The sequence below is a fragment of the Oncorhynchus kisutch genome, linkage group LG2, assembly GCF_002021735.2.
Source record: "Oncorhynchus kisutch isolate 150728-3 linkage group LG2, Okis_V2, whole genome shotgun sequence".
Lineage (NCBI taxonomy): Eukaryota > Metazoa > Chordata > Actinopteri > Salmoniformes > Salmonidae > Oncorhynchus > Oncorhynchus kisutch.
The window spans coordinates 44,248,072-44,272,184 of record NC_034175.2 but is presented as its reverse complement, the minus strand read 5'-3'; the positions used below and the strand labels follow the sequence as shown (position 1 = coordinate 44,272,184).

The 24,113-nt window shown below is 37.5% G+C and overlaps 2 protein-coding genes across 4 annotated transcripts; both read right to left on the bottom strand.

Annotated features, from left to right (window-relative positions):
• Nucleotides 1-205: 205 nt before the first annotated feature.
• hoxd3a (homeobox D3a) lies at nt 206-22,199 on the bottom strand. Of its 3 annotated transcripts, none has more exons than XM_020455722.2 (4): nt 21,933-22,199; nt 4,872-4,934; nt 2,082-2,622; nt 206-1,873 (listed from the first exon to the last, which is right to left on the bottom strand). In XM_020455722.2, exons 3-4 carry the CDS (start codon nt 2,530-2,532, stop codon nt 1,134-1,136), a joined length of 1,191 nt encoding a protein of 396 aa, XP_020311311.1. In that variant the 5' UTR covers nt 2,533-2,622; nt 4,872-4,934; nt 21,933-22,199; the 3' UTR covers nt 206-1,133. The 3 variants fall into 3 exon arrangements, with proteins under 3 accessions (XP_020311311.1, XP_031651150.1, XP_031651156.1); XM_031795290.1 differs by lacking the exon at nt 21,933-22,199 and adding an exon at nt 9,250-9,484; XM_031795296.1 differs by lacking the exon at nt 21,933-22,199 and adding an exon at nt 7,131-7,434.
• Nucleotides 10,260-14,676, bottom strand: hoxd4a (homeobox D4a). The gene is made up of 2 exons (XM_020455759.2): nt 13,329-14,676; nt 10,260-12,902 (listed from the first exon to the last, which is right to left on the bottom strand). Exons 1-2 carry the CDS (start codon nt 13,795-13,797, stop codon nt 12,601-12,603), a joined length of 771 nt encoding a protein of 256 aa, XP_020311348.1. The 5' UTR covers nt 13,798-14,676; the 3' UTR covers nt 10,260-12,600.
• Nucleotides 22,200-24,113: the final 1,914 nt, after the last annotated feature.

The following is a 24,113-nucleotide window of genomic DNA, read 5'->3' as shown; positions in this document are numbered from 1 at the left end:
CTCTTTCGATTCAATTGCACTCTCCCCTCATATGTGAAAAACGGATAGTTTTCCGTGTGTGTCTGATTTGAGCGACGAGACATGCCATTTCTTTGTTAAGGCTATAAGCCTTCTATTTACTATGTCATTATACTTCAAAATGGTGGCAATTTCACGTTTCTACGTCTGTTATGTGTATCAATAACGGTGCTTTTCATCCATTGTGTAAATTTAAGCACTTTATTTACAAAATGTTAAACACAATAAAATAGAACATTTTCATATCATTAGCGTTTCATAAATGTATGCATGGACAGTCCAACTGATGAAATAACAATGACGTGATATGAAAATTGGCAATGACGACAAATGACATGCTGGTGTGTTACATTTTTATAATATTCGGTATTTCAAAAGGCTACATATAACTTTGTTTTTCATAGAGGCATTGACACAAGATAAATCATGAAAAATGCCCCAATACTCCAAGATTTACACTTAGGGGGTTTCTACTACAACAACATAAAACCACCAGCCATTGAAACCATGTCTTAAAACTAGCATTCACCAAAAACCTGTGTACCTATTGAAGGGCTATGATGTCAAAGTCTGTCGAACTATGTTGCATAAATTCTAGATGTCCATATAAATAGGCATATATGTAAATGATAAATAATGTGTGATACAAAAAATCGTTAAATAATACATATAGGAAAGGAGATAAATGCAATACAATCTTGGAAAAATAAATAAGACGCTTCAAATTTAGAAAATTTGAAATTAACAAACAGACACCTTAGAGTTTTTTTTTCTATAAAATCCATCCCTATAAAGATGGGTGACTACTGTCAGATCTACAGGACTTACCTTCAAGTAATGTTATGACATTTTCAGTCCCCATACTGCGCATTGCACTTCAGAAAACGAACAACTGACAAACAAACGGTCTCCCCTACGCATCCTCAACAGTCAAGAAAAATGTACCACAGCTATTCTTAGAAAATAATTACACAATAGCATTAATAGTAATATCAATAATAATACTGGGTAATACACATGACTCACTTGTAGTGTAATCATATAAATTACTTTAGACTAGTGAGGTAATAAAAGAGCGTAACATAATTTGGGCACACAGATGGAATCCTCACAAATTACAAATGCGTTAGTTTAGGCGCTTCCTGAATCCTTCCCTGAGACGCATGGTGAGAGGTGAGGTCTGTGTATGTGGGATGGGGGTCACAGGGTCCATGGTGGTGGTTGCCTGGAATCTGAGCGGCACAGCTGTAGTCCACGCTGGCGGATGAGGGATGAGGGAGATGGCCGAGGTTGAACATGGGGCCCGAGGCTGGCATGGAATCAACGAAATTTCCCCCAACGTACACCGGACTGCCTTGCAAATTAGCGTTGGCAAAGCCACCATTGCCTTGCATGCTGTGGTGTTCGTATTCGGACCCCGGATACCTTTTTTGTTGCGGTATGCAACCACCTAATGGTGCCGTGTACGCAGCCAAGCCGTACATGTTTTGCTGGGGTTTGGCGAATGACGGGGGCGAGGGCGCATCATAGCTGAGGCTGTTTACATTTACAGAATATCCAATGTGATTTGGGCCACTTAATGGTGGGCTTCTGTCCGGGGAGTGTCCGATGGGAGAGTGCATTATCCCCTTAGCCTTCTGATCCTTTTTGTATTTCATCCTTCTGTTTTGAAACCAGATCTTTATTTGGCGCTCAGTGAGATTCAATAAATTAGCCATCTCCACTCTTCGGGGACGACACAGGTACCGGTTGAAATGGAACTCCTTCTCAAGTTCTACAAGTTGTGCACTGGTGTAGGCAGTTCGGACCCGTTTGGAGGCTGGACCAGGTGGACTTTTTTCATCGCAGGACTCACCTGAAAATACATAGTAAACACCATAAGTCTCTATGTATTATGAATGATTTCACATAGGCCTACGCAGTTGCCTAAAATGACCCATGCGCACAGTAGAATAATCGCCCTTTTACGCACGCATTACGCACCACCATGCCCAGACGAATCATGCTGAAACACACACGCACGCACGCGCACACGCACACGCACATGCACACACACACTGTACCTTCTGCAGTTGTACAATTGTTGCTGCTGTTTTTCTGTTTGGCGTTCGATCGCGTCTCCTTCATCCATGGGAAAATTTGCTTGTTAATGACTGGGGTGGCAGTATTTGAAGCATTGTTTGGGGGAGATTTCTTCTTCTGAGATGAAGTGTTGCTGGAGTTAGGGGAAGATGCCGACAATGGAGGTGCCTGCGGCTGTTCACCAATACTCGACTGTTGGGTGTTTCCTTGGCTGCTACTTGGTCGCATGCAGTTGCCATTCATGTCATTGTCTTTATGAGTTGGTGGCCGTACAGTTGTGGTTTGTATTGGACAAACTGGACCCTGATAATCACTCTCAAGGTTAGAAGTGGGGTAGGGCTGGTGAGATGGGCCATACATATATGAGTCGGATTTGGGGTAAGAGTAGCTTCCAAAAAGTCCAGAATTATCGTAGTATGTAGCTTTCTGCATTGTGAAGATTCAAACCAAGGCCCTATCCAATGGCATGGGTGTTCTTGTATCACGTGATTGGAGTTTCCCACCGCCTCTGTATTCCTTGACCTACGAAGAGAAGAGTTGTTAGGCTCATAATGCAGGCAATATGAATTGAACGTGTACTAAACCATGATTGAGCATACACTGTACTCTGGATTGAAAAATAACCTTCCATCAATAAACCGAACATTTAGTCATTTTCTTAAGATTCCTGATGTCTGGTGTTGGTTTCAGTATAAGTCCAGGCCATATTACAAACAAATACAATCATATTTGATCACGTGATCTATTATGAAAATAAAAACAAAAAAATGCTGTTTTGTAATAGTTATAACTTCACTTTCCAAACTATGCTTTCTTTAACTATCAAATCATCAATAGGCCTTCTTAACCTCTCCCCTTTTAACCATTTGGCATGTTTGGCACAAAAGAGTTAACGTTTAACTTTTGCCAAAAGATCTAAAGATCTTCTTGAATTACTTAAGAAAATAAGCTGAATCAGCATTTGGTTACCCACACAATATTCCTTTCAGTAGCCTAACTAATCACAAACCACCATCAGCTCTTACTTTCCTATTTAACACGTCAACATGTAATACGACTTCTCTCGTTTGATTTGGAAATCTGATTTATAAACGAAATCTCGTTCATATGTTTTGTTTATTTGTTGTAAACTTATTAAGTCCATCTCGCGCTCCTGTAAGTTTAAAAAAAAATACATTTTGAATGCTACTTCCATAACCTTATTCAAAAAGCAATTATTAAACCATGAAATTATTTTAGAAAATATTATCACAATGCACGTGTGCTAAGGGGGGTTATGATGCTAAAAGAAGTGCCATCCCCTCTCCCTGTTTCTCACCAAAAATATTGGGGTGGTCGGAATGGGTGGGATCCCTATATGCTAATTATGTGCATATAAAACGAATGCATCGGTGTCAAAACTTTGCTCTTGAATTCTGGCACCCTCATGTAGCCTGTAATCAGTAAGCCTATATTTAGACTGTAGCTACCAATCTACCCGAGCCTAGACTACATATAAAAACGATATTTTTTTCACCCAACATATCTCACTGCTTTTGGAAACGATTTCACATTCAATTCTTGACATAAGTAACACACTGAATGACCAAGGCATGCATGGAGACAAACTAATAGCCTACAGTAGTTGAATCAGTCTTCCCTGAATGTCCGCGCGTGCATATCAATGCACCTGTCATTGTGGACCGCAGCAAAATTTATGACTGCAAATGTTATGGTCGTAAACGCCTTAGAGAGGAATGAAAAGAAAATCACTCCTCAAGACTTGCTACCCTCAGAAGTGTAAAACTAAGCGTAGGAGGAAGGCAAGCTAAAAAATGCCATACTCTGCAAGTTCTGCAGCAATAATAGAGAGGCCGTTTATATAAATCGAGCCTCAACAATCATTCTGCATTGCCGTTACTACGCTCTCGCAAACGCACGTTTGAAACCGCAGAAATGGAATCGTTTTGTTTATAAAGAGGACCATCGTCACTGACGCAAAAGTGGACATATTCCTGTTTGAAATTCGTATTGAGGTGATGGGATGACTGGTGAATTATGTTTTGATTTTAAATGCTACTTCTGAATGTCCCACTGGGCAAAAACTAGTTGAATCAACGTTGTTTCCACGCCATTTCAACAGCAAAATTATATGTGATGACGTTGACTCAACTTGGAAAACTTATTGGAATTGCAAAAAGCATAAGGGAATTTCGTATTTTTCCAAAAACCCTACTTTTAACCTAAATCCTATGATATTGAGAATTTTTTTTGTTGATTTCACATTGAATTTACGTTAGTTGACAACTCAACCAAATGTAAATCAAACTAAACGTTGAAATGACATCTGTGCCCAGTGGGGTATGTATATTTCATAACCAACTAGTGTATGGAAATGTTCCCTATGCTCTGTCTAAACAAAGAAATGATGTTCTGTTGCAACTTGCATCTGGCCTTACTCTGCATTCTTGCATGTCAAGATGATGAACATTCTTCAATGTTTAAAGGATAAAGTGCATGTTTTAAACGAGCCTCTGGTAGACTTGGCTATATTGGCCTACAAGGGAAACTGAACATGCTAATCCGGAGAATTGAATTAAACAGTGGAATTTATAATCTAGATCATCTGTTTATCTTTACATTTTACTTAACTTTACCTTTTGAACACTGTTTTTTGAGAGTAAAAAAATGCATGCATGGGCCTATATAGGCCTATGCATGACACACACAGGCTTGTTTTCTATATGTGATGTGAATATGTAACGGAAGTTCATTAAATAAATGCTGCTCACCGTATTTTATGCAGATATGTGTCGTATTTTTCTTCACGTGCTCATCATTACATCCACCTCGACCTGAAAGCGAAAACAATACATGGAGTTTCACAAAACTGTTTGAGCACCACCATTTCCTCATTTTATTGGAAAGACATTGGATTACTGTAGGGTAATCATTTCATATAACAAACTGCACCATTTCTATTGCTTAGATGTTCTGTTGAAATGCCATCGTAGGCCTCCTGGTTTTATTTTTTTTACAGTGAGAATTTGATATAGCACCATAATGAACTTCTATGAACAAGTATCTATTCTAATCATCATAAGAGCATACGCGAGAAGAAATGGGACAATTCAGCAACCACAAATTCCAACACAATATTCTTTATTTTAAGGCATTTTAAAACCGAAAATGTAGTTCAGGGATGGAGAAGAAAATCTTACACTGAAGATTCTAAACAAAGAAAGAGCTGGCCAAAATATTTAGCAGTCATAAGCCTTTTGGCTGACCTTTGGCTTGTTCAGCAATAACTCATAGATTAATGAACAACGAGCGGAAGGCGTTCAAGAAAGTCACAATGAAATCCTAACCACAGTACTTTTCACACGTTTTTTAAAAGCTGAAACACTGCCTGACGATGGGACACATGGCCAGATTTGAGGAGATAATCATCAGAAATAAGAAACTAGTCTGTAGGCTACTTGATGTAAGTTTTAACTATGCTTTACTTAGCTATCTGTAAACTAATACAACATGATTGAGAATAGTGTCTCTCGGCAAATAGCAAATGTTATCATTGACATATAGCCTAGCGTGTTTTAGAAATGTGCAGAACCTCCGAAATGATGTTGAAGTCGAAGTCGATATGTTTTGAGTGGATTTGAAAGTGTATTGTTACCACATGTTGTTACTACTCTGGCCAGACATGACTTGTCTTTTCAGACAACAATGTTTCTCGCCTACGCATTGCTACGGTAAGTTTGGTATATACAATGTCTGCTTGTATTTCATCGTTTTCTTTGTGTCCATTGTGCGCTTTTGATATAAAGTTGACTTTAAAGATGGTTTATTTTGAACGTTTACTTTAGTAGTCAAAAATAACCAATAATATCCCTTTTGTGCATCCCTGGGCTGGGAAGCAAGATATGATATAATTAACTAATTGTTCATACTTAAACATGTGTATAAAGCAAAAGGCCTATAGCTTTTATAAGCTTGTTAATTTGGCTACATTTAAGACGAATTTGAATGTAAATCCTCCGAATTATTGGATGTGTTGTTTTTGTTATTGTCATTTGATTCTTATCGCTAGTTTGGCAGCTCTTTATAGCTTCCAGGCATATTTCCATTAAAATGTGTTGCCTGTACACACATTCTAAACTAAGAATAGTTTGGAAATATTTACTTGGAATACAATTGGTTTAAATTCAGTATTTGTCAGACAGTCATATTTCGTTATCAAAGCGCAGTATAGTCAGACTATAGTGAATTAAAAATCCTTCATAATGACTTGAACATATATTACAGTCAATAACATAAAAGGACAAGTCAACCTGAGCAGTATTCGAACAATAGCCTATTGTTTAGACCTGTTCTTAATTCATATTTGATTCTCAAAGGCCTATAAAAAAACGTTTGCGATTCAGAATGATCCAATAACTTCACGAAGAAATCATGTAAGCCTAAGTAAAAATGAGTGCAGAACGTCAACTGAAAGTGTTTCATATAGCCTATGTTATTTAAATAAAAAATAAGTCTATATCTATTTATATATTTCTTATTTACAAATGGAGAAATCCTGAAAGTAGTTCTCTAACACAAATTAAAACAATTGAATCCATTCAAAATATTATAACATTTGCAGGTTAACAAAGCCATATAGCTGAAACCACATAAATCATGTCTAACATCACTGTGACGATAAGACAACAAATTAATGTGATTTACGATCTAACAACCTAGGAGTCCGAATGAAAAGTTCCTCTGCTTCTTTTTCCTTTTCTTTTGGTCAGTTTTCACCAAACTGCAAAATCAGCTGAAAACCAATTGTCAAAATACGTCTGTCCAAACTAACCTTTCAAAGTGGTTGCTCAAAATTGTGAACCTGCCTTAAAATCGTATCTAAGGTCCATAAGACTTAAGCTATAAGCGTAGTTACCGACAAGAGCGACATTAATAAAGATCAACTCCTTTGAATGGAATAAATCATATTTATTCTCTAGCATTGTGTAAAGCTATGGTTAAAGGTTGTATTTTGCCATACAATTGCTTACCTGTAAATCAATTTATCATATACTCGTGTTTCTTAGTCTCAATTCCTTTCCTTGCAGTCTCTAGAATATATCCTTCACCCTTTGTCTGTAGACAATACTGTCCTAAACCTGATCTTGCGGTTTTTCAGACATTTCCATATACCAATGCAGACAGTATTCCCGATAGAATGGAAAGACTCACGCTCAACTACCAATAAAAAACCAAGGCATCCTTATTCCACCCAAAAAAATCTGGCAATCATCTCCCATTGAAAAATACAGGTTTTCAGACACAGTCACCGAAATGAAACTATCATTAAGATTGTTGGTGTTTCAGGAAACCTTTATGATGACAAATAAAGGCACGGCCTTAAAATACAAGCATATTTGTTCACGTGATCGGGATGTTCTGATTGAGGCTGCTTCTGCAAGCAAGCATTGACTCCCAAATCCTTTTTTAAATGATGGCGTTTACATTTCTTTATCTGACCTGTGTCCATAGTGAAAATGCTCAACTTGCGATCAACTTGGATTTCATTCTGGTGATGATCTTCTTTCCATTGTAGAAATATAATTAGATGTTTTATTCGGTCAGGTCACTGGGCATACTATGCCAATTTAATGACACGGGTGGCTATTTAGTCATCTTTAAGAGATAATACATACATACAAAGTGCATTTCATGTTTACCTGATTATATAGCCCTTATACGGTATTTTGGTAATATTTGATTTCTCATAAAACTGCTGTTGAAAGAGAAATGAATTAATAAAAATACAACCTTGATTAGAATGTAGTTTTGAGAATTCTGTACAAATGTAGGGTTCTGAACATAATTTCTGATACAGGATTGTACATTTGGACGTGTATTTAGATGCATTTTTGGTACTTGAAACTGCTATCACCATTGTTATCACCATTGTTTAAAAAATAAAACGTTTTTTTTACCTTCACTACAATATGAGATGTGAGATGTGCATTTTAGAATGTTATGAAATCTATTGACCAATATTAATGCATGAGAAAAGACCGGTGGGATTGTATACAAATAAACCGATTTGGAAACCCTCGTCTCTTCTGTGCTATTTCTCATGGTGTTCGGCCGTACGATAACCTGCTTTTGAGCCTGAACACATTCAAGGGAAGTCACATTTTCTGTTTCAGTCACTGTTTTCGATGTAAATAACAAAACGCCTTCAAATGACAATTCGTGAGCTCAAAAATCAACTGGAAGATGGAGATTTAACGCCATAAAAGACAGCGGGGAAGCTGACCGAGAGGTAGGCCTATCTCGTACTGAGGAAAGGACGCAGGACTTACTAGCGTCGCAGCATATGTTCATGGAGTAATAAAAGTGAAAGATTTACAGTGTTCGCCCGGGCCCCCAACAGCCTCGCACCCTTTCAGGAATTACTGAGAATGATTTACAACGAGGCAGATAACTGTCAACCTGCTCAAACACTACTTTTACTACTCTCAGAAATACATTTCAAATTATGCCCCATCAACAATATAAACAATGTTAGCAAAGGGGAGTCATCCGAGTTCATTCCAAAGAGATATATTCTTACAACGTTTCCGATTTTTTGTTTTTTCCATTATGCAGGTAGCTGGCTGGCGTGTTATCCAAAGAATAGTCTAATATAAGCTTTTGTATTATGACATATTGCACTTGTACCACTTTGAACTGTTTTTCATCTTAACACACTGTTTACATTTTGTAACAGGCAATTTGGTGTAAACCAATAACTGAGTTGCTCTCTTTGGTGATATTATAAATCACAGAGGCCCGAGCATACAGCCCTCAAGAACGAACTAGAACTGCCCAACAGTGCTGCATTCATTCTGCCCACACATTCATAATCACAACCATTTCACACAGTAAAGGTGGCTGAAAATATTTACTTACTCACTTGCTAAGAAACATAACACGGATCTTAGTTGTAAAATATTACCACTTTATAATATCGACATTGTCCTCTTGGTCTATTGTTTTTCATAAAAAACACAGCACTGAAGAACCCATAACAAGTTCAGCCTGTCCAAGGCGCACTCATCAAAGGGCGCTATTTATCAAATATCTGACAGATATGGTCATTTACCATCTTACTCAAAAAAATAATTTAAAATATTTACCTACCAAGCTTCCATTGGTTGAGATGCTGTGCTAAAGTGCTGGCTACAGTTGCGTTGGGTATCGGAGCGTTTGGATATTATTTTCTTGGGATCTCTTCAGTTTTCAAGTCTGATAGAGTCCTCGCGATTAATGACGACGCCGTGTTTCTAGGGGACGTGCTGCATTAATTATTTAGACAATCACGTGGTCAGAAAAGGAGAGAGGAGCGGTATAGACTCCGAATTATATCTTTGAATGCAGACAGCACAGTTTAATATATCTTAAAGGGCTGTCTCGCTTGGCGAAGACAGTTTCTGCGAACAGCAGGAAATCAAATATGGCCGTTTGAAAGCCATTGTGAGCGCGGCAATGGTGTATACCATATTCGGTGCAGTGTCATTGAAAATGGCACTGCTTATGGCTCTCATTTATTGTGTTCAGACATGTAGGTCAATGCACACTGCACATTGTCGGGCAAGTACTGAAATATGATTGCTTTTCTCAAACTCTGTGTTACATAAAAGGCATTTTATGATTATTCCCATGGTCATTTCAGTGAACAAGAGAGACAATTTACATGTTTACATGCCTCATAGGTCCACTGTGGAAAAGAAACATGAAAATATAAAATTCAGCAATCCTTTGGGATAATCTTGAAAACACACGTACAACAACATGGGTTGCATGTAGAACTCTTGTTTAGCCTATGTTTAGGCTACATAAGGATTTTCTTGGTCCGAGTGAAGTTGGTGCAGTTTTCTTTCTTTTGCAATGACATCATCATGCTTGCACACTGAAATATATATAGTGGCAAACTGAAGATGAATAAGTGTAAGTGACACAAGGCTTCCCCAGCTAAACTTATAAAGGAGTGCGCGCAAATGTGAGGACACATGCACACCCGTGCACGCACGCACGCACGCACGCGCGCACACACACAAAGAGAAACAGATAAGCACTCAAATGAAACAAGTTTTAATCCAAGCATGAACATTTTATTTGATCACAAATATAATCCCACTGATCCTGCATTCATAAAACCTATGGCACTGAATCTAACATTGATGTGGGTTAGGGGACATTCATGATTCTTGCTATAAAATGTAACTTACCGGCCAATGAAACACGTTATGTTAGTCAACTATGCCATCATTTTTTCAAACAAGCACAATTAAGTAAAAGGTTGTCTACGAGATGTGTGGTCAAACACAACCCATAGGCTAAATCCTAATTTGAGGTATCGACTCGTAACCTTTGAGTAAATCATGGGTTGATGTCAATGAGAGAGACATGCATAAAGTTCGAGTTATGTGGGTGTATCGCAAGTAAGGCCCTATTCCATGTTCTTGTATGCTTTGCTATGGAACCCAAATGTTACAGAATGCCTAATTTGACGCATTATGGAAATATTTTGGCGGTATCTGACATTTCACGATCACGAAAGCCACCCACCAAAGACCGTGTGTGTGTGTGTGTGTGTGTGTGCGTGCTCGTGCGCGCGCACATATTGATTATCTATTTTATCTGCTCAATGGCCCAGCATGAACCTCTGAATACTTGATAAAGAAATCTATTGACAAACGTGAGTGCTCTGTGCCACCATAATGCATCAAGTAACAATCTTTATTTTTCCATGAAAGTTGTGCACGACACCTGTGAATGTACAGAGTAAAAAGCAGGTACAAAAATAAAGTCAGACAGGATTGCATATTAACATGGTGAGACATGAATACACAATCAGTACCGTTTGAGATGCATCTGGCAGAATACATATAGTCTTTAAAAAGTTAGCCTGCATGTTTAACCGAGTTACATAAGCGTCCAATATTCTATAGCAAACCAATACTAAGGTAGAATAGAAAAAGTATCAAAATGAAACTCAATGTGAATAGCGCCTGTAAGAGAAACAAGGCTGTACTGGTCGGACGGGTCAAGGGTTTAGAGGTCACTCCTCGCGGCTGAAATGTGTCTAAGGCGATAGAAACAGTGTCCTCTGGATGAACCTGCCTCTGGAGCTTTTTGTCGAACTTCAGTTGAAATAGCTTTTCAACTTCTCATCATGAAGACTCTTCAGAGGGAAGACATCTTCGCAACACAAGAGGTTATGATTCTTTTGATGATTGGAGTAATACAGGAATATCTGTCTTGAAACATGACATGAATGCCTGTGTGGCTTGGTTTGGTATAAATGAATGCCATAGTTAGATTTTAACGCCAGCTAAGCGCATGAATTAAACGATTTTACAATGCATAACAAAAGAGACCATTCTAATAATCCACAAGAGTTTTGAACATATCTCATTAAATAAACGTTTGTTTCTCAAACATGTTCAGAACAGTTGTGGGTTTTAGGAAATGTACAGATATTTAATTAAATAAATAATCATAATGAAATTTAAACACTATATTACAAAATTAGTATAATAAAAATGGGGGAAACATATGACACCTATTTTTAGTCCTCAACGTCCTTCATATTTAATATAGAGTTTTAATAGTGTTCTGTTTGATATGGATCAAAATAAAAATAGCGAAGTATCTTACAAAATATAAATTCGATGCAAAGAACAAGGGAACTCATGAAAGCGTTTCAGATGCCATATGTGAGACCCTCTTTAAATGTACACTGTTTACAAAGATGTCAAGAGAGATTTATAACTGAATAAGGGCACTGGGAAAGGTCTGCACACAGGAATGTCTTGTTTCTCAATTGTTTCTCAATAGAACGCCATTTTAAAAACTTTATTGTATAAAAGATCAGAAAACGTAAACAGAAAAATTCAACCAGTTAGCACCCATAAATACGAGTTCACTACTTTAAAAAAAACTAGGCTATATAAAAGTAACAAATATTGTCACAAATGTATGGATCAACTGATGCTTTGTGTGCAATGGCCATTTTATTTTTTGCAGTTCTTTTTAGAAGCTTGATTTCATCACAAGACAATTTCCTATTAACGTGTACAAAAGTTTCACATAATTGTACGTTTTTTCCCCCTTTTAAATAAAGATATAAATGTTCAGGCAGTACTCTGACTTGTGTGGTGGAAAGAGAACCATAGCAAGCAAGAAGAGTAGGCCAACCATATGAAAACCTCTTTAACAGGCTTTCGTCCGAAAGCGAAAGTTCTCGTTCGATCTACTGCTACCTCTTTGAAGCATGTGAAGCATGTAGTGACGCACTCGTATCTTCTGAGCACCTATCAGTTACAATGTTGGAAGTTGACTCAATTCAGCGAGCCAACACACATCGGGGGTCCTTCTGAATGTAACTGCCTATGACGAAAATGCCATGTTTGAGATCATGCAAAGTCAAATGGGAAATTGTTTTTATAGGCCTACAGTTCATGTAAGATTCAAAATTTCCCACAATATTCATAAAGTTGTGATATCAGTCTGGTTATCCTTCTGAATACTTTGTAAATGTTGGCTTGAAGCCGATGCAGATCTTCCCTTTGTGTTCGGTAGTTTGTGGTCTTTTTTCCATTTCATTCTTCTGTTTTGAAACCAGATTTTGATCTGACGCTCGGAGAGAACGAGTGTATGGGCAATCTCTATGCGACGCCGCCTGGTCAGATACCTGTTAAAATGAAACTCCTTTTCCAGTTCCAAAACCTGCTGTCTTGTATAAGCTGTCCGAGACCGTTTCGGTTCAGGTCCTGTGTAGTCCGGGTTTACTGTGAGAAACAAAACACCAATGTGAGCCAATTAGGTCCCAGTTAACAAAAATAACAGCCCTTCACGGGACGCTCCAAACTTCTAGCTAAAAACAAAACAATGAAAAACTTGATCCAGAAATGAAATTGGACGAAACTATGACCAAACTATCATTCAATTTGTTCTATTTTCACCCTCTTCATCTGAAATATTGTCGTCACACAATAAAATAAAACATAGTCATAAGACAAGTGGACATTTCAAGAGCTCTGAGACGGCCACATAGACAGCGGCCTATTTCCTTAGCAATAAACATTTATGACTGGAGTAATTGACGGCCCCTTCAAAGAAACTCATAAATATTTCACGCAATAATTTTCATGTGGCTAAATTCCTGGACCTGAGCTTGTCCCAACGAGACGTGGGGAGGAGAGAGTCAATCTTACCCGTAGTAACGTGGTGTTTCTTCATCCAGGGGTAAACTATTGTAGGCTGCTTGGCTTGTATCCCATGTTGGTTCTTTGTGTTTTGTTGCTGTCCACAAGTCCGGGGGCCAGTCACTTGGACCGGGGGACACGGCTCGGTCTGTGCAGTGAAAGGGCTAGGATGGCTGGCTCGCTCATGCACATGACCCCGCGGCTGCACTGTAGAACCCTGCACAGTGGTACAACTGAAGGGTTGCTCAGTGTAGTTTGACCGTGGATAGATTCCTGGATGCTGGAAACCTGGGTCCTGCGCTGGACCGTAGTAGTCTGTCCCCTGGTCAGGTATATAGCTATTTTGCGAATATTCCTCACAAGGAGGAAATTTTGGGTCCACATACTTAGAGTCCACCATAAACGAACTCATGGTCATTAATTTCTGAAGGTAGAAAATACAAATTTTTCTCGAGTTGTCTTTTTTTCCACCCTCCATAAAGCCCTCCTACTTGCTGTCAACTGAATAAAGTTAGGGAACCATGTGACCAGATTGGCCAATGGAGGTAAAGCTAGTTCATTAACGGGTATACACTGCACACCTACAGCAGCAATTTCCACTGACTTAAAAAAAAACACCGAAATTATTTTGAATGAAAACAAATATTTAACCAGTTCCAATGCAGGATTGGCAATGTACTCGCTATACTGAAAAATAAAATGTAACATTTTATGTACCTAATGTCAACAGTTTAATATCAATTGTGGTCATCCCTAACAGTCAATGGAAAATAATCTGAATGGATTAAATACAAAGTTTGGGTATAGATGGACATTTAGATGGTTTTGTGTAATAATATGGTTAATATGCTTATTGTTCTACAATACTAAATCAAACTAAGGCCAGTGAGTCTGACAGATAAACAAACAAAAGATACAAAACGTCCCCCTGGCACAAAAAGAGGGGAATAAAGCCTGGGGACAATTGATGGGGACTGTCTTTGTCAAGAAGGGGTCATCCAAAAGTTACAAGAATCTCATCATTTCATCTACCCTATCCCTTTCAAAACTATTGAAAGAGCCTCGTGGCAACCAACCAATGCCAAACAGTCAATAATTCAATGATTGAAATGTTAAAACGTATGAAACCGTAAGAAAAAAAATGCATTACTTTGATGCCATGTTAAAATCTGTTTAGATTTCAGTCTCCTATAACTTTTGTTATGGCAAGTTACTTTTTGTTCACTATCAAAACGAAAAGGACTGTTTGGCTGTAATGATACGTGAACAGGCCAAAAAGTGACTCGTGTAAAAAGGCTTCTCCTGAGCATGACTAGTACGATGTCTTTATATCAACGTAAATCACCAAATGAAATGACAAGTGACACTGAAAGAGCATATAACTCGAACATTTACTTTCACTATTAGAACAGATTCTACTCAATAGAATATATATAAATATCATTTTAAACAACCATTAGACACAATAGCTGGTACAATCCAGCAATCAAAAGATGTGCACTCCATCATACAATGTTATAAATAGTTATGATTAGAAATTCTATAAAAGCAGTAAAGTAAATCGAAGTTTTTGCATCGACCATATACTCCCCTAGAATCGAATCTGTGACTGTTGTTTTATCACACAAATTCGGTTCTACAGGGTATATATAGACGACGGAATACAGGGGTCCCATCATTTCTCTCAATTCAAGAGTCCAGCCTTTAGATTCCGTTCTCAAAAAGACAAATAAAAAACCTATTCATACTCAGTACACTCTTATACCGTCGACAATTGTAAACAATGGATGTGTATCAAAATATGTTTCGATAACTTCCATCAAATCATAGCCCCTGATTAATCAGATCCTAAGTAGTTCATCAATAAAATTAGCAATTCTGTTCCAGGTTCGAAATGCATTAAAAATAAATGTCAACCGGTTAGGCCTATTGGTTAGAGGTATAGGCAAACAACATAGGTCATTCACTATTAATTGGTATAGACTACCGATACTCACTTTGGAAGGATTCCATTTTTAAAAAACAAGTTAACCAGCCTACGCTCTACCCACAATCCGAGGCTTGAATATCGAGTGGACCCATAAGAAAAAAAGGCTAAAGGCCACGAGGTCAAACTAAATGATTTGCAAACGTATCAAAAAGTTCCATTATTTTTACTTTAACGACAGCTCAAAAAGTACAAAAGTTCACGGTTCCCAAACGACCCTTCAGTTGACTACCTCCGTTGGTCTAAAGTCTAGGGAATATGCCACTGTGCTATTGTCCTATAATAACAAACCTTTTTGAATTAAATGTATATTTAAATTAAATAAAATGGTTCGTTTTAAAACACTTGATTGGCCAAGTGCTTTCTAAATTTGACTGAGTATTCACACAGGCCTTTTATGGTAAGATGCCCGAAGATGTGTCCTTAAATTATTTTCTCAAAATTATAGGCCAGGCCGACTTCATGTTTTGTTACTGGACAGTTTCAGTAGTCTAATTTCGGTAGTCTAATTCTAGTAGTTTAAGAACGAAGGTTATAGGCCGAACGTTTCACAACACTTCTACAACGTTTTCAAAAACTAAAATTGACCACATTAGAAGCCTTTATTTAACCTTGAGATAGTCGAAAGGTTTTCGTCCCATTTTCAAATGATCTTATTGGAAAATATTAATCACACTCTTTACACCTTTGTAATTACACGTCACAACATTTTAATATGTGTTGGACAGCTTGACCTAGGTTTCACCTTGCCCTGAGACTTGTTCAGACAACTGCTCGGTCAAAGCCGAGATAGGATACCGAGGAACAAAAGAACGATGAAGTCAGCACTTGTCTTTATCCTTCGTTTGAACCAAGAATGAACCAACTTGCTATGTTTTGTGATCTATTTAGAGTTATGTTACTATACAACTGTTAATAGGTAATTGTTCCGATTTCAAGTAGCTATGTCACTAAAGCCAGATTCTATGCCAAAACACCATCGACAACATGTATAATTTAGCCTATAGATTTAAGTTGCAAAAAACATTTGTATTTCTCCTGGAATCTTATTTGTGGGCTATTTATTATAAATAAAGAGACAATAAAGCTACTATTTTAAATATGCCATCTTACTTAGACTACTGAAATTCTTTTAGACATGCAATTATCATTTCAATAAAAATACCATCTCAATATAATATAGCCTGTCAATTGTAGGGCTATTACAGCGGTTGTCAGTGCATTGAACTTCGAAATACACTAATTGTCAAAGTGGCAGACAGGCTGCAGAAAAACAATTTAAAAAAAGTCTCCTTTACATTGCTAAAAGAGAAGAAAAAAAGAAAAACCTAGGCCTATGCCTAGTGTAGTGTAGTCCTTTATAACACAATTCTGATTCGTGCATGTTGTCCTTGCCTCATGCTGCCTCATGTAAAAGTGTTTGTATTGGATAACACACTAAATCATCACTTCCAATGTCATCACTTCACTTCCTACATAACGTCACAATGTAGGCCTATAGAAACACCCTGATATGGGTCAATTGACGATAGTACAAGGAATTTTAATTCGATAATATTCTGTACACTACTAGGGGGCGCGATAGAGCATGGCTATTTTTAAGATATTGTTGGGGTATTAAGATTCAGAAGGACTGATGTGTATTTAACTTAATTAATACAGTGTTGTAGGCCTATGTCACCAAAACGTAATTTAAGGAAACGCTAATAACTGTAAACGCCATTAAGTCTGTGACAACAGGTTGATATTTTTCCCTCCGAATTCAAAGACTTCAGATCCCCACAAGCCTATTAGCCATTGTCATTAAAATATGTGCGTATTGCAGACAAATTCAAATGTTACAGGTTTTAATAAACCATCACGCAATATTAGTCTATTTGAAGCAAAAACGAATATGCCTATAGGCTACAATATTAGCCATTGTCCAAAATGCATTGTTTATCTAACGACTGATTTGAACAATTATTGGTTATAACAGCCGTAAACAGCCAAGTATTGACATATTCAAACACTTCCTAATTGTTTCCCGTACATCCTGGCCAATGCAAAATATACATCCTACTGTGGTTAAAGTCCTGGATTTCGAAGGCAAACAAAACTGCAGGAGACAGACATGTATACCTGATGACATCAGCATGCGCACGCAGTAGTTTTAGTAGCCTATCAAATGATAAAACAGAGCTCACCGCAAAGACCAACGTATTGCATCGAATAGGCAAACATATCCATGTTCAGACAAAACCAGAGGTTTATACTTGCTTCCACCAATTCCAAGGTCTATTCCAAGCCATCTGCACGGCCTTACTAATACACAATGAGGATTATATTTTGGCTTGTCAACTCCCAGGCCATAAAACAAAGTTTAATGGCATCACGTGCTCCCCCCACAGCCATTCATGACACCGCACTGGTGCCATAAATAACCCTCAAAGTTGCACTTATTCAATAACGCCGATTAGCTTGATGGTATATAAAATAAAAGGGATGTATAATTATAATACATGTTATGCAATAAAACAAAAAAATTATATATATATATTTGTTTCACACTTGCTATTTCAAGTTCACCTTGTTGTGGAATTTAATGTGCGTCGTTAATATGAATATGTGTTTTTAGGTCAATAGAAGACATGTCAAAAGTCTAATAAAGTAATCTGTTCTATAGTTAGGTTCAAAATTATTGGCACCCTTGATAAAGATGAGCAAAAATGACTGTATAAAATAAATAATACAAATACTGAGCTATATTGTATGCTCAAAAAGATGGAGAAATTAAATAATTTTATACTAATACAATTACTTGGAGAAAGATATCTTGTCCAGCAAGTAATAATATATATTTATTTTAAAAATAGGGGTAAAAAATGTTGCCACCCCTGTTTTTAATAACTTTCAATAGCCTACCTCACTTACTTTGCAAGGATAATGAACTGAGCCTTTTATTAAAGTATTTGATGAGTTAGAGAACACATTGGGAGGGATCTTAGAGCATTCATCCATGCAGAATCTTTCCAGATCCTTGATAACCTTCACTTCTTCAATTCAAATCACAGGTTTTCAATGGGATTCAAGTCCGGAGACTGAGGCGGCCATTGCAAAATGTTGATTTTGGGATCAATTAACCATTTCTTTGTAGATATTGATGTGTGCTTGGGGTTATTGTCTTGCTGGAAGATACACTTCCGGCCACGTTTCAGCCTCCTGGCAGAGGCAACCAGGTTTTGGGCTAAAATGTCCTGGTACTGGGTAAAGTTCATGATGCATTTGATCTTAACAAGGGCCCCAGGGCCAGTGGAAGCAAAATAGCCCCATAACGTCAAAGATCCACCAACATATTTTACAGTAGGTATGGGGTTCATTTCTGCAAATGCCTCCTAATTTTGATGCCAAACCCACCACTGGTGTGTGTGTGGCCAAAGAGCTACATATTCATGTCATCTGACCATAGCACCGGTTCCAATCCAAGTTCCAATGCCGTTTAGCAAACTCCAGCCATTTACATTTGTTGGATGACATGAAAATAGAACTCTCTGGCCACTCACACCAATGACGTGTTTGGTGTTGAAATGAGAATGTACATGTAAAAAAGTATCCCATATACCTACTGTAAAATATGTTGGTGGATCTTTTATGTTATGGGGCTATTTTGCTTCCACTGGTCCTGGGGCCCTTGTTAGGGTCAACCGCATCATCAACTTTACCCCAGTACCAGGACATTTTAGCCAAAAACCTGGTTGCCTCTGCCAGGTGGCTGAAACGTGACTGCAAGTGTATCTTCCAGCAAGACAATAAGCCCAAGCCCAAGCACACATCAAAATCCATAGATACATTGTTAATTGACACAAAATCAACATTTTGCTATGGCTGTCTCAGTCTCCAGACTTGAACCCCATTGAAAACCTGTGGTTTGAATTGAAGAGGGCAGTTCAAAAACGCAGATGAAGGTTATCAAGGATCTGGAAAGATTCTGGATGGAGGAATGGTCTAAGATCCCTCCGAATGTGTTCTCCAATATCACAAACATTTTAGAAAAAAGACTCAGTGCCATTATCCTGGCAAGGTAAGGTATTGAAAGGTATTGAAAAAAGTCATTGCCAATAATTTTGACCCCTATCTTTTTGATAAAATTAAGTATAACCACAAAATCTCTTTCTGTGGGCAGTTGTATTAGTATAAAATAATATAATTTCCCAATTGTTTTGAACAAACAATATAGGTTCATATTTGTATAATTTATTTTATACAGTCTTTTTTGCTCATCTTAGTCAAGGGTGCCAATCATTTTGGACCTGACTGTATAGGTCAACATCTACCTATATATATATATATATATATATTTGTTCTGCTTGACTGCTTGCCCATAAAGGCCTAACTTTTAAAAAACGGATGATGACTCTCTGTGATCCCTGACGTAGTCTACACACATCTGTGGGTGTTTCGCTCACCGTTTCCTTTCGGTAAAGTTTCATAAAAGATGCCCTGCTGGCTTGAGGTGATTCAGAAGCACACACGACTATTAAAACGTTCTAACCATCAAATGCATCACACGCTTTGGTGTAGGCCAGTCTCATATGACTCCACCACTCTCCTTATTATACCCTCTTAAAAAAAGAGTTTGGTTATACGAAAACTTCACCTACATATAGACTGATATTTCAATTCAGAAACCACTTCCTTTCAATTTCTTAGGCATACTATGTATCGCTCGGTCATATTGTGTAAGGACCAATCATATTCCAGTTCGGTGACCTTTAAGGTAAACTATGCGGAAAAAGAACCAAGGGATAACTGAATGTTGGACAACAGCGCCTCTTGCTGGAACATGATAATAATTTCCCTTTTTCAGCGTGTTCAATTTTTCTCCCAATATGGCACATAACCAATTTGTTGCATTTTAGCATAAACTGGATTTTAGCATAAACTTGCATACATATATTTTGCTATATGTTTAAATGGTAGGCTTTGTATGCAGTTCAATCCGAGAAAAATCCATAGATGATCTAGGTTTATTATTCGTTCATCCCTTATACCGCAGATGATAGGATTAATATGCTCCCACGATGTTCAATAATTGCATAATGTATAGGCTAAACTAGACTGGGAATCCAAAAAAAATCCTTCGTATGGCTAACCACTGCAACCGCAAAATGTTTTAACACTGCAATACAAAACACACACCAAACCTAATAATCAAGGGAACTGTTCTCTCGCTCTGTTTATTTTTTAGATAAATTATATATCTATACGTTGATATACAGTGTAATATTGTATTTCATTTATGGGCGATATGATATAAGAACGAACGAAGAACGAAATGACAACGCTATATCCATATATATATTGGGACGTGATGTGATTTCCGATCCAGAGTTAAGACTAGAAGCTAATCGAGTCATTTAAATGCTCCGCGTTTTGTCATTCGCAGGCCCCACTTTTATAGGCTGCCCTCGTTCCAGGCTTTCTCTCGTTTGCCGCATTGCAGTAAAGCTGTAAATACTTTCGCAGCTGCCTGTCAGGCAACAGTGAAATACTGTCTTTGTTCCGTTGCCCCCCATCTCAGGCAGCTGAAAACATCTATGAAAACTGCTTCTCTGGTGGGAAAGCTCAACAACTGCATTTCTGAAAGATTAACATTATATGTTGCATTTTTTTCCACACGTGTGTGTGTTACAACAGGACAAATTCAAATGTTCTAAACATCCATATCTGAAAATACAATGCAAATGGTTACCTTGTTTAGTTCAACTATATAACAATGTGTAGGTCTATTGTTGTTATTATATGGCCTATGGAGCAATAGCTTGAGTGTAACGATATATTCACAAGTAGGCCTACACAACGTCCTTGATAGAACGTGGAACTAATATTAAGACCATATCAGGTGACTTCATACAAATTCCATCATGCAGATATCCATTACCTCGCACAACAGTAATGACTTCGACTTCATGCACCAAAAGAGGACTAATGAATATAATTCACTTAGAAAATCGAACTGTCTAAAATCATCTGGCAGCCAGCTCCTCAAAACTCAATTAGGCTGCGTGTCACTTCAGAGACATTATACAATCAATTCTATATATATATATCAAACATACAGAAAGATACACATATATAACGAAAACATATAGACGGACAGACATACAGACAGACCGACAGATACTGTTCATACGCACAAACATCGAAAGAACCCATCCCTGCAAGCACTTCAAAGTTAGTAAACATTCGTTTTAGGCTACTGAAGCTAAATATGCGTCCTTATACATTAATCAGTTTGGCTAAACTAACATGAACACGTCAACCCATTGTCACAGCAAATTACAATTCAATCACACGTAGCCTATTGGTATAATACCGATCACAGTTTTATGCGTTCAGATTCACATGCAATGTTAAATGTAAACGTTCATTGGTGTTGACTCATAATACATGCATAACAGCAGTTTTAGTTATATAAACTTATCTTAAACATGTGTCTTTTGGCTTTAGTCTCTACATGTCATCTCGACTGAGGTTCTGATTAGCCTATACTGCTAATATACCCTGGTGCAACGAGACAGGAAGTAGCATAGAGAAATTCAATCAACAACCATTCTAACATGATGTTTGTAACATTAAATGCTTACCTAATGCAGTTGGGTAATCCATGTGTTTTCTTGTGGTGACTCTGTATAAATAATACATGATGTTACAGTGAAACTATACGGATGATGAACAGCAGAGGCTCTCCTTTCGATGTTCGGTATGCACACAGGAAGAAACGCTAGCCCTGACAAGTCAAGTAAATAACTATATAGTTATCGAGGATCTGGTAGGTTCACACTTTCATTCGGGCAATAATAAGGCAAATTTTGAGCGAGTGTAGGCTGAGCGTTTTGGTTGGGGACGGTATAGCAGCAGAATGCAGAGAAAAAACCGCTTGGGAAATCAGGAAAAGGGCCATGGAGACGTTTGCCTCTTGCACATGACCAGTGGCATCCAATGACAGGCGATAGAGGCACATAAAAAGGTCTATTACCAAGTTGTAAATTCTCCTCTCACAAAAAGAAATTTCGACTGCAGCAATTCACCCTGTTTTGCGCATAATGGCGGGGGCCATTCCCCATTTCTTCTCAGAAAGCTTTGCTTGAAAATCTCATTTGGAAAGTTAACGAACAATACCCCTGCTTCTTGAATTGAAATTGTACATGTTAGATTTTAACCGCAGAATAACCACATTTGCTAGTTTTGAGTCAGAAGATTCGTGCATACGGAATATATTATTTTTTCTAACATTATAATAACATAGATATTACCATGTTGACGAGCATAAACATCAGTTATACTAAACATGTTGAGTAAATGTCGAGCCTAAATATTTCATACAGCTAATAAACTATATTCTAGAATAGGTCAATGGTTGTAATAAAGTACATTTGGTCTTATATAACAGGAAACATGAGGCCAACATAGTATTTTTTTGTTCATGAGGCCAACATAGTATTTTTTTTTGTAAAAACAAGATACAAAATAATAATGAAAACCTTCATTGGCACTGGCACTATGCAATATTTTGACCACTAATCAAAGATAATCTTTTCATTAGCAACATTTCCGTTGTGGCTAAATGTATGTCTTGCGTTGGTTACAATGTCGCATAACGCATAACACATGTATTAACTAAGATATTTGAAAGAAAATAAATCGATAGAGGAAGATCTATAGGATCTTCCCACCGAAACAAATTCGACCAGGCTCAATGTGGTGTTGAAATAGGGTAGAACAAATAAATACATGAAATCAGCCCCAAAATTGAAATGTGGTATTTATTGAGAAGAAAAAAACTCTTTAGACCTACTAAGCTATGCATGCGGTTCGGTTGTAGTCCTCACACACCTTTTTGGCCAGACTATCATCCTTTACTCCTAGGATATTAAAATCATAAAATTATCTGTTCTAACTAACAAGTTATACTTGTGGGCCTATTTTTCATATATTGAATTCATAAAGGTGAAATAAAGGACCATGATTGAATATTTACGCAAATATAGGCTACCTAAACACATTAATAGAGCACACATGCACGTATTATTAAGGCAAACCAAATGTATCCCTATTAGTCCAGGGAATCAAGGACTATGATTTTTTAAAGACTATTACGCATTATGTCATAAGATGTTAAAAAAATAAATAATAATACTATAATGTATTTTGGCGTATTAATCAATGCTCAGTATTTTCTTGGGGAAACTAAGCAACAAAGAAATATAAACTTACATTACATGTGTATGTTATTATTATTATTAGTAGTACAATTCATTGTAGCAGTCTTTCGTTCATGATAGTACCAATGTGCTTCGGGTCTGTAAAGACAGCGAGAAGGCAGTGTACACAAAAGGCCTTTAGGATGTTTTCGTGTGTGTATTTCAGCGTGATTCGGCTGGGCATGGGTATGCGTAATGCGTGCGTAAAATGGGGATTGTATTCTGTTGCATTCTATTGTTGTGTTTCAGTGGGATTGGTACCATTGGAGACAGCATTTTTTAAATGGTAAACTCATTTTCTTATTATGGGGTCGACACATCGAACCTTATCTCCCTGGTCACATGGGGTTGGAGGCTAAATTCTTTCTTCTGCTTCAGTTTTATGGCCTACCGACTGTCTGTTTCTTCTCCTCACTAGGGGTTAGAAGACTGCATTATGCAATGTTCCATTCCAGCATGTTATCATTATTTTCAAAGAATTGTGCAATTTTACGGCAAGAGAAGGATATTTTTGAAAATAGTAAGCCTAGGAATTGGGCCTGTACGTGATTCGAAAGCACATTT

Excerpts from the sequence above, each read along its gene's own strand:
- hoxd3a (XM_020455722.2), bottom strand. The coding sequence starts at position 2,532 with ATGCAGAAAGCTACATACTACGATAATTCTGGACTTTTTGGAAGCTAC. Across the intron at positions 1,874-2,081 it reads CAATTGTACAACTGCAGAAG|GTGAGTCCTGCGATGAAAAA; the intron begins GTACAGTGTGTG and ends ATGTATTTTCAG.
- hoxd4a (XM_020455759.2), bottom strand. The coding sequence starts at position 13,797 with ATGGAGGGTGGAAAAAAAGACAACTCGAGAAAAATTTGTATTTTCTAC. Across the intron at positions 12,903-13,328 it reads GAAACACCACGTTACTACGG|TAAACCCGGACTACACAGGA; the intron begins GTAAGATTGACT and ends TGTTTCTCACAG.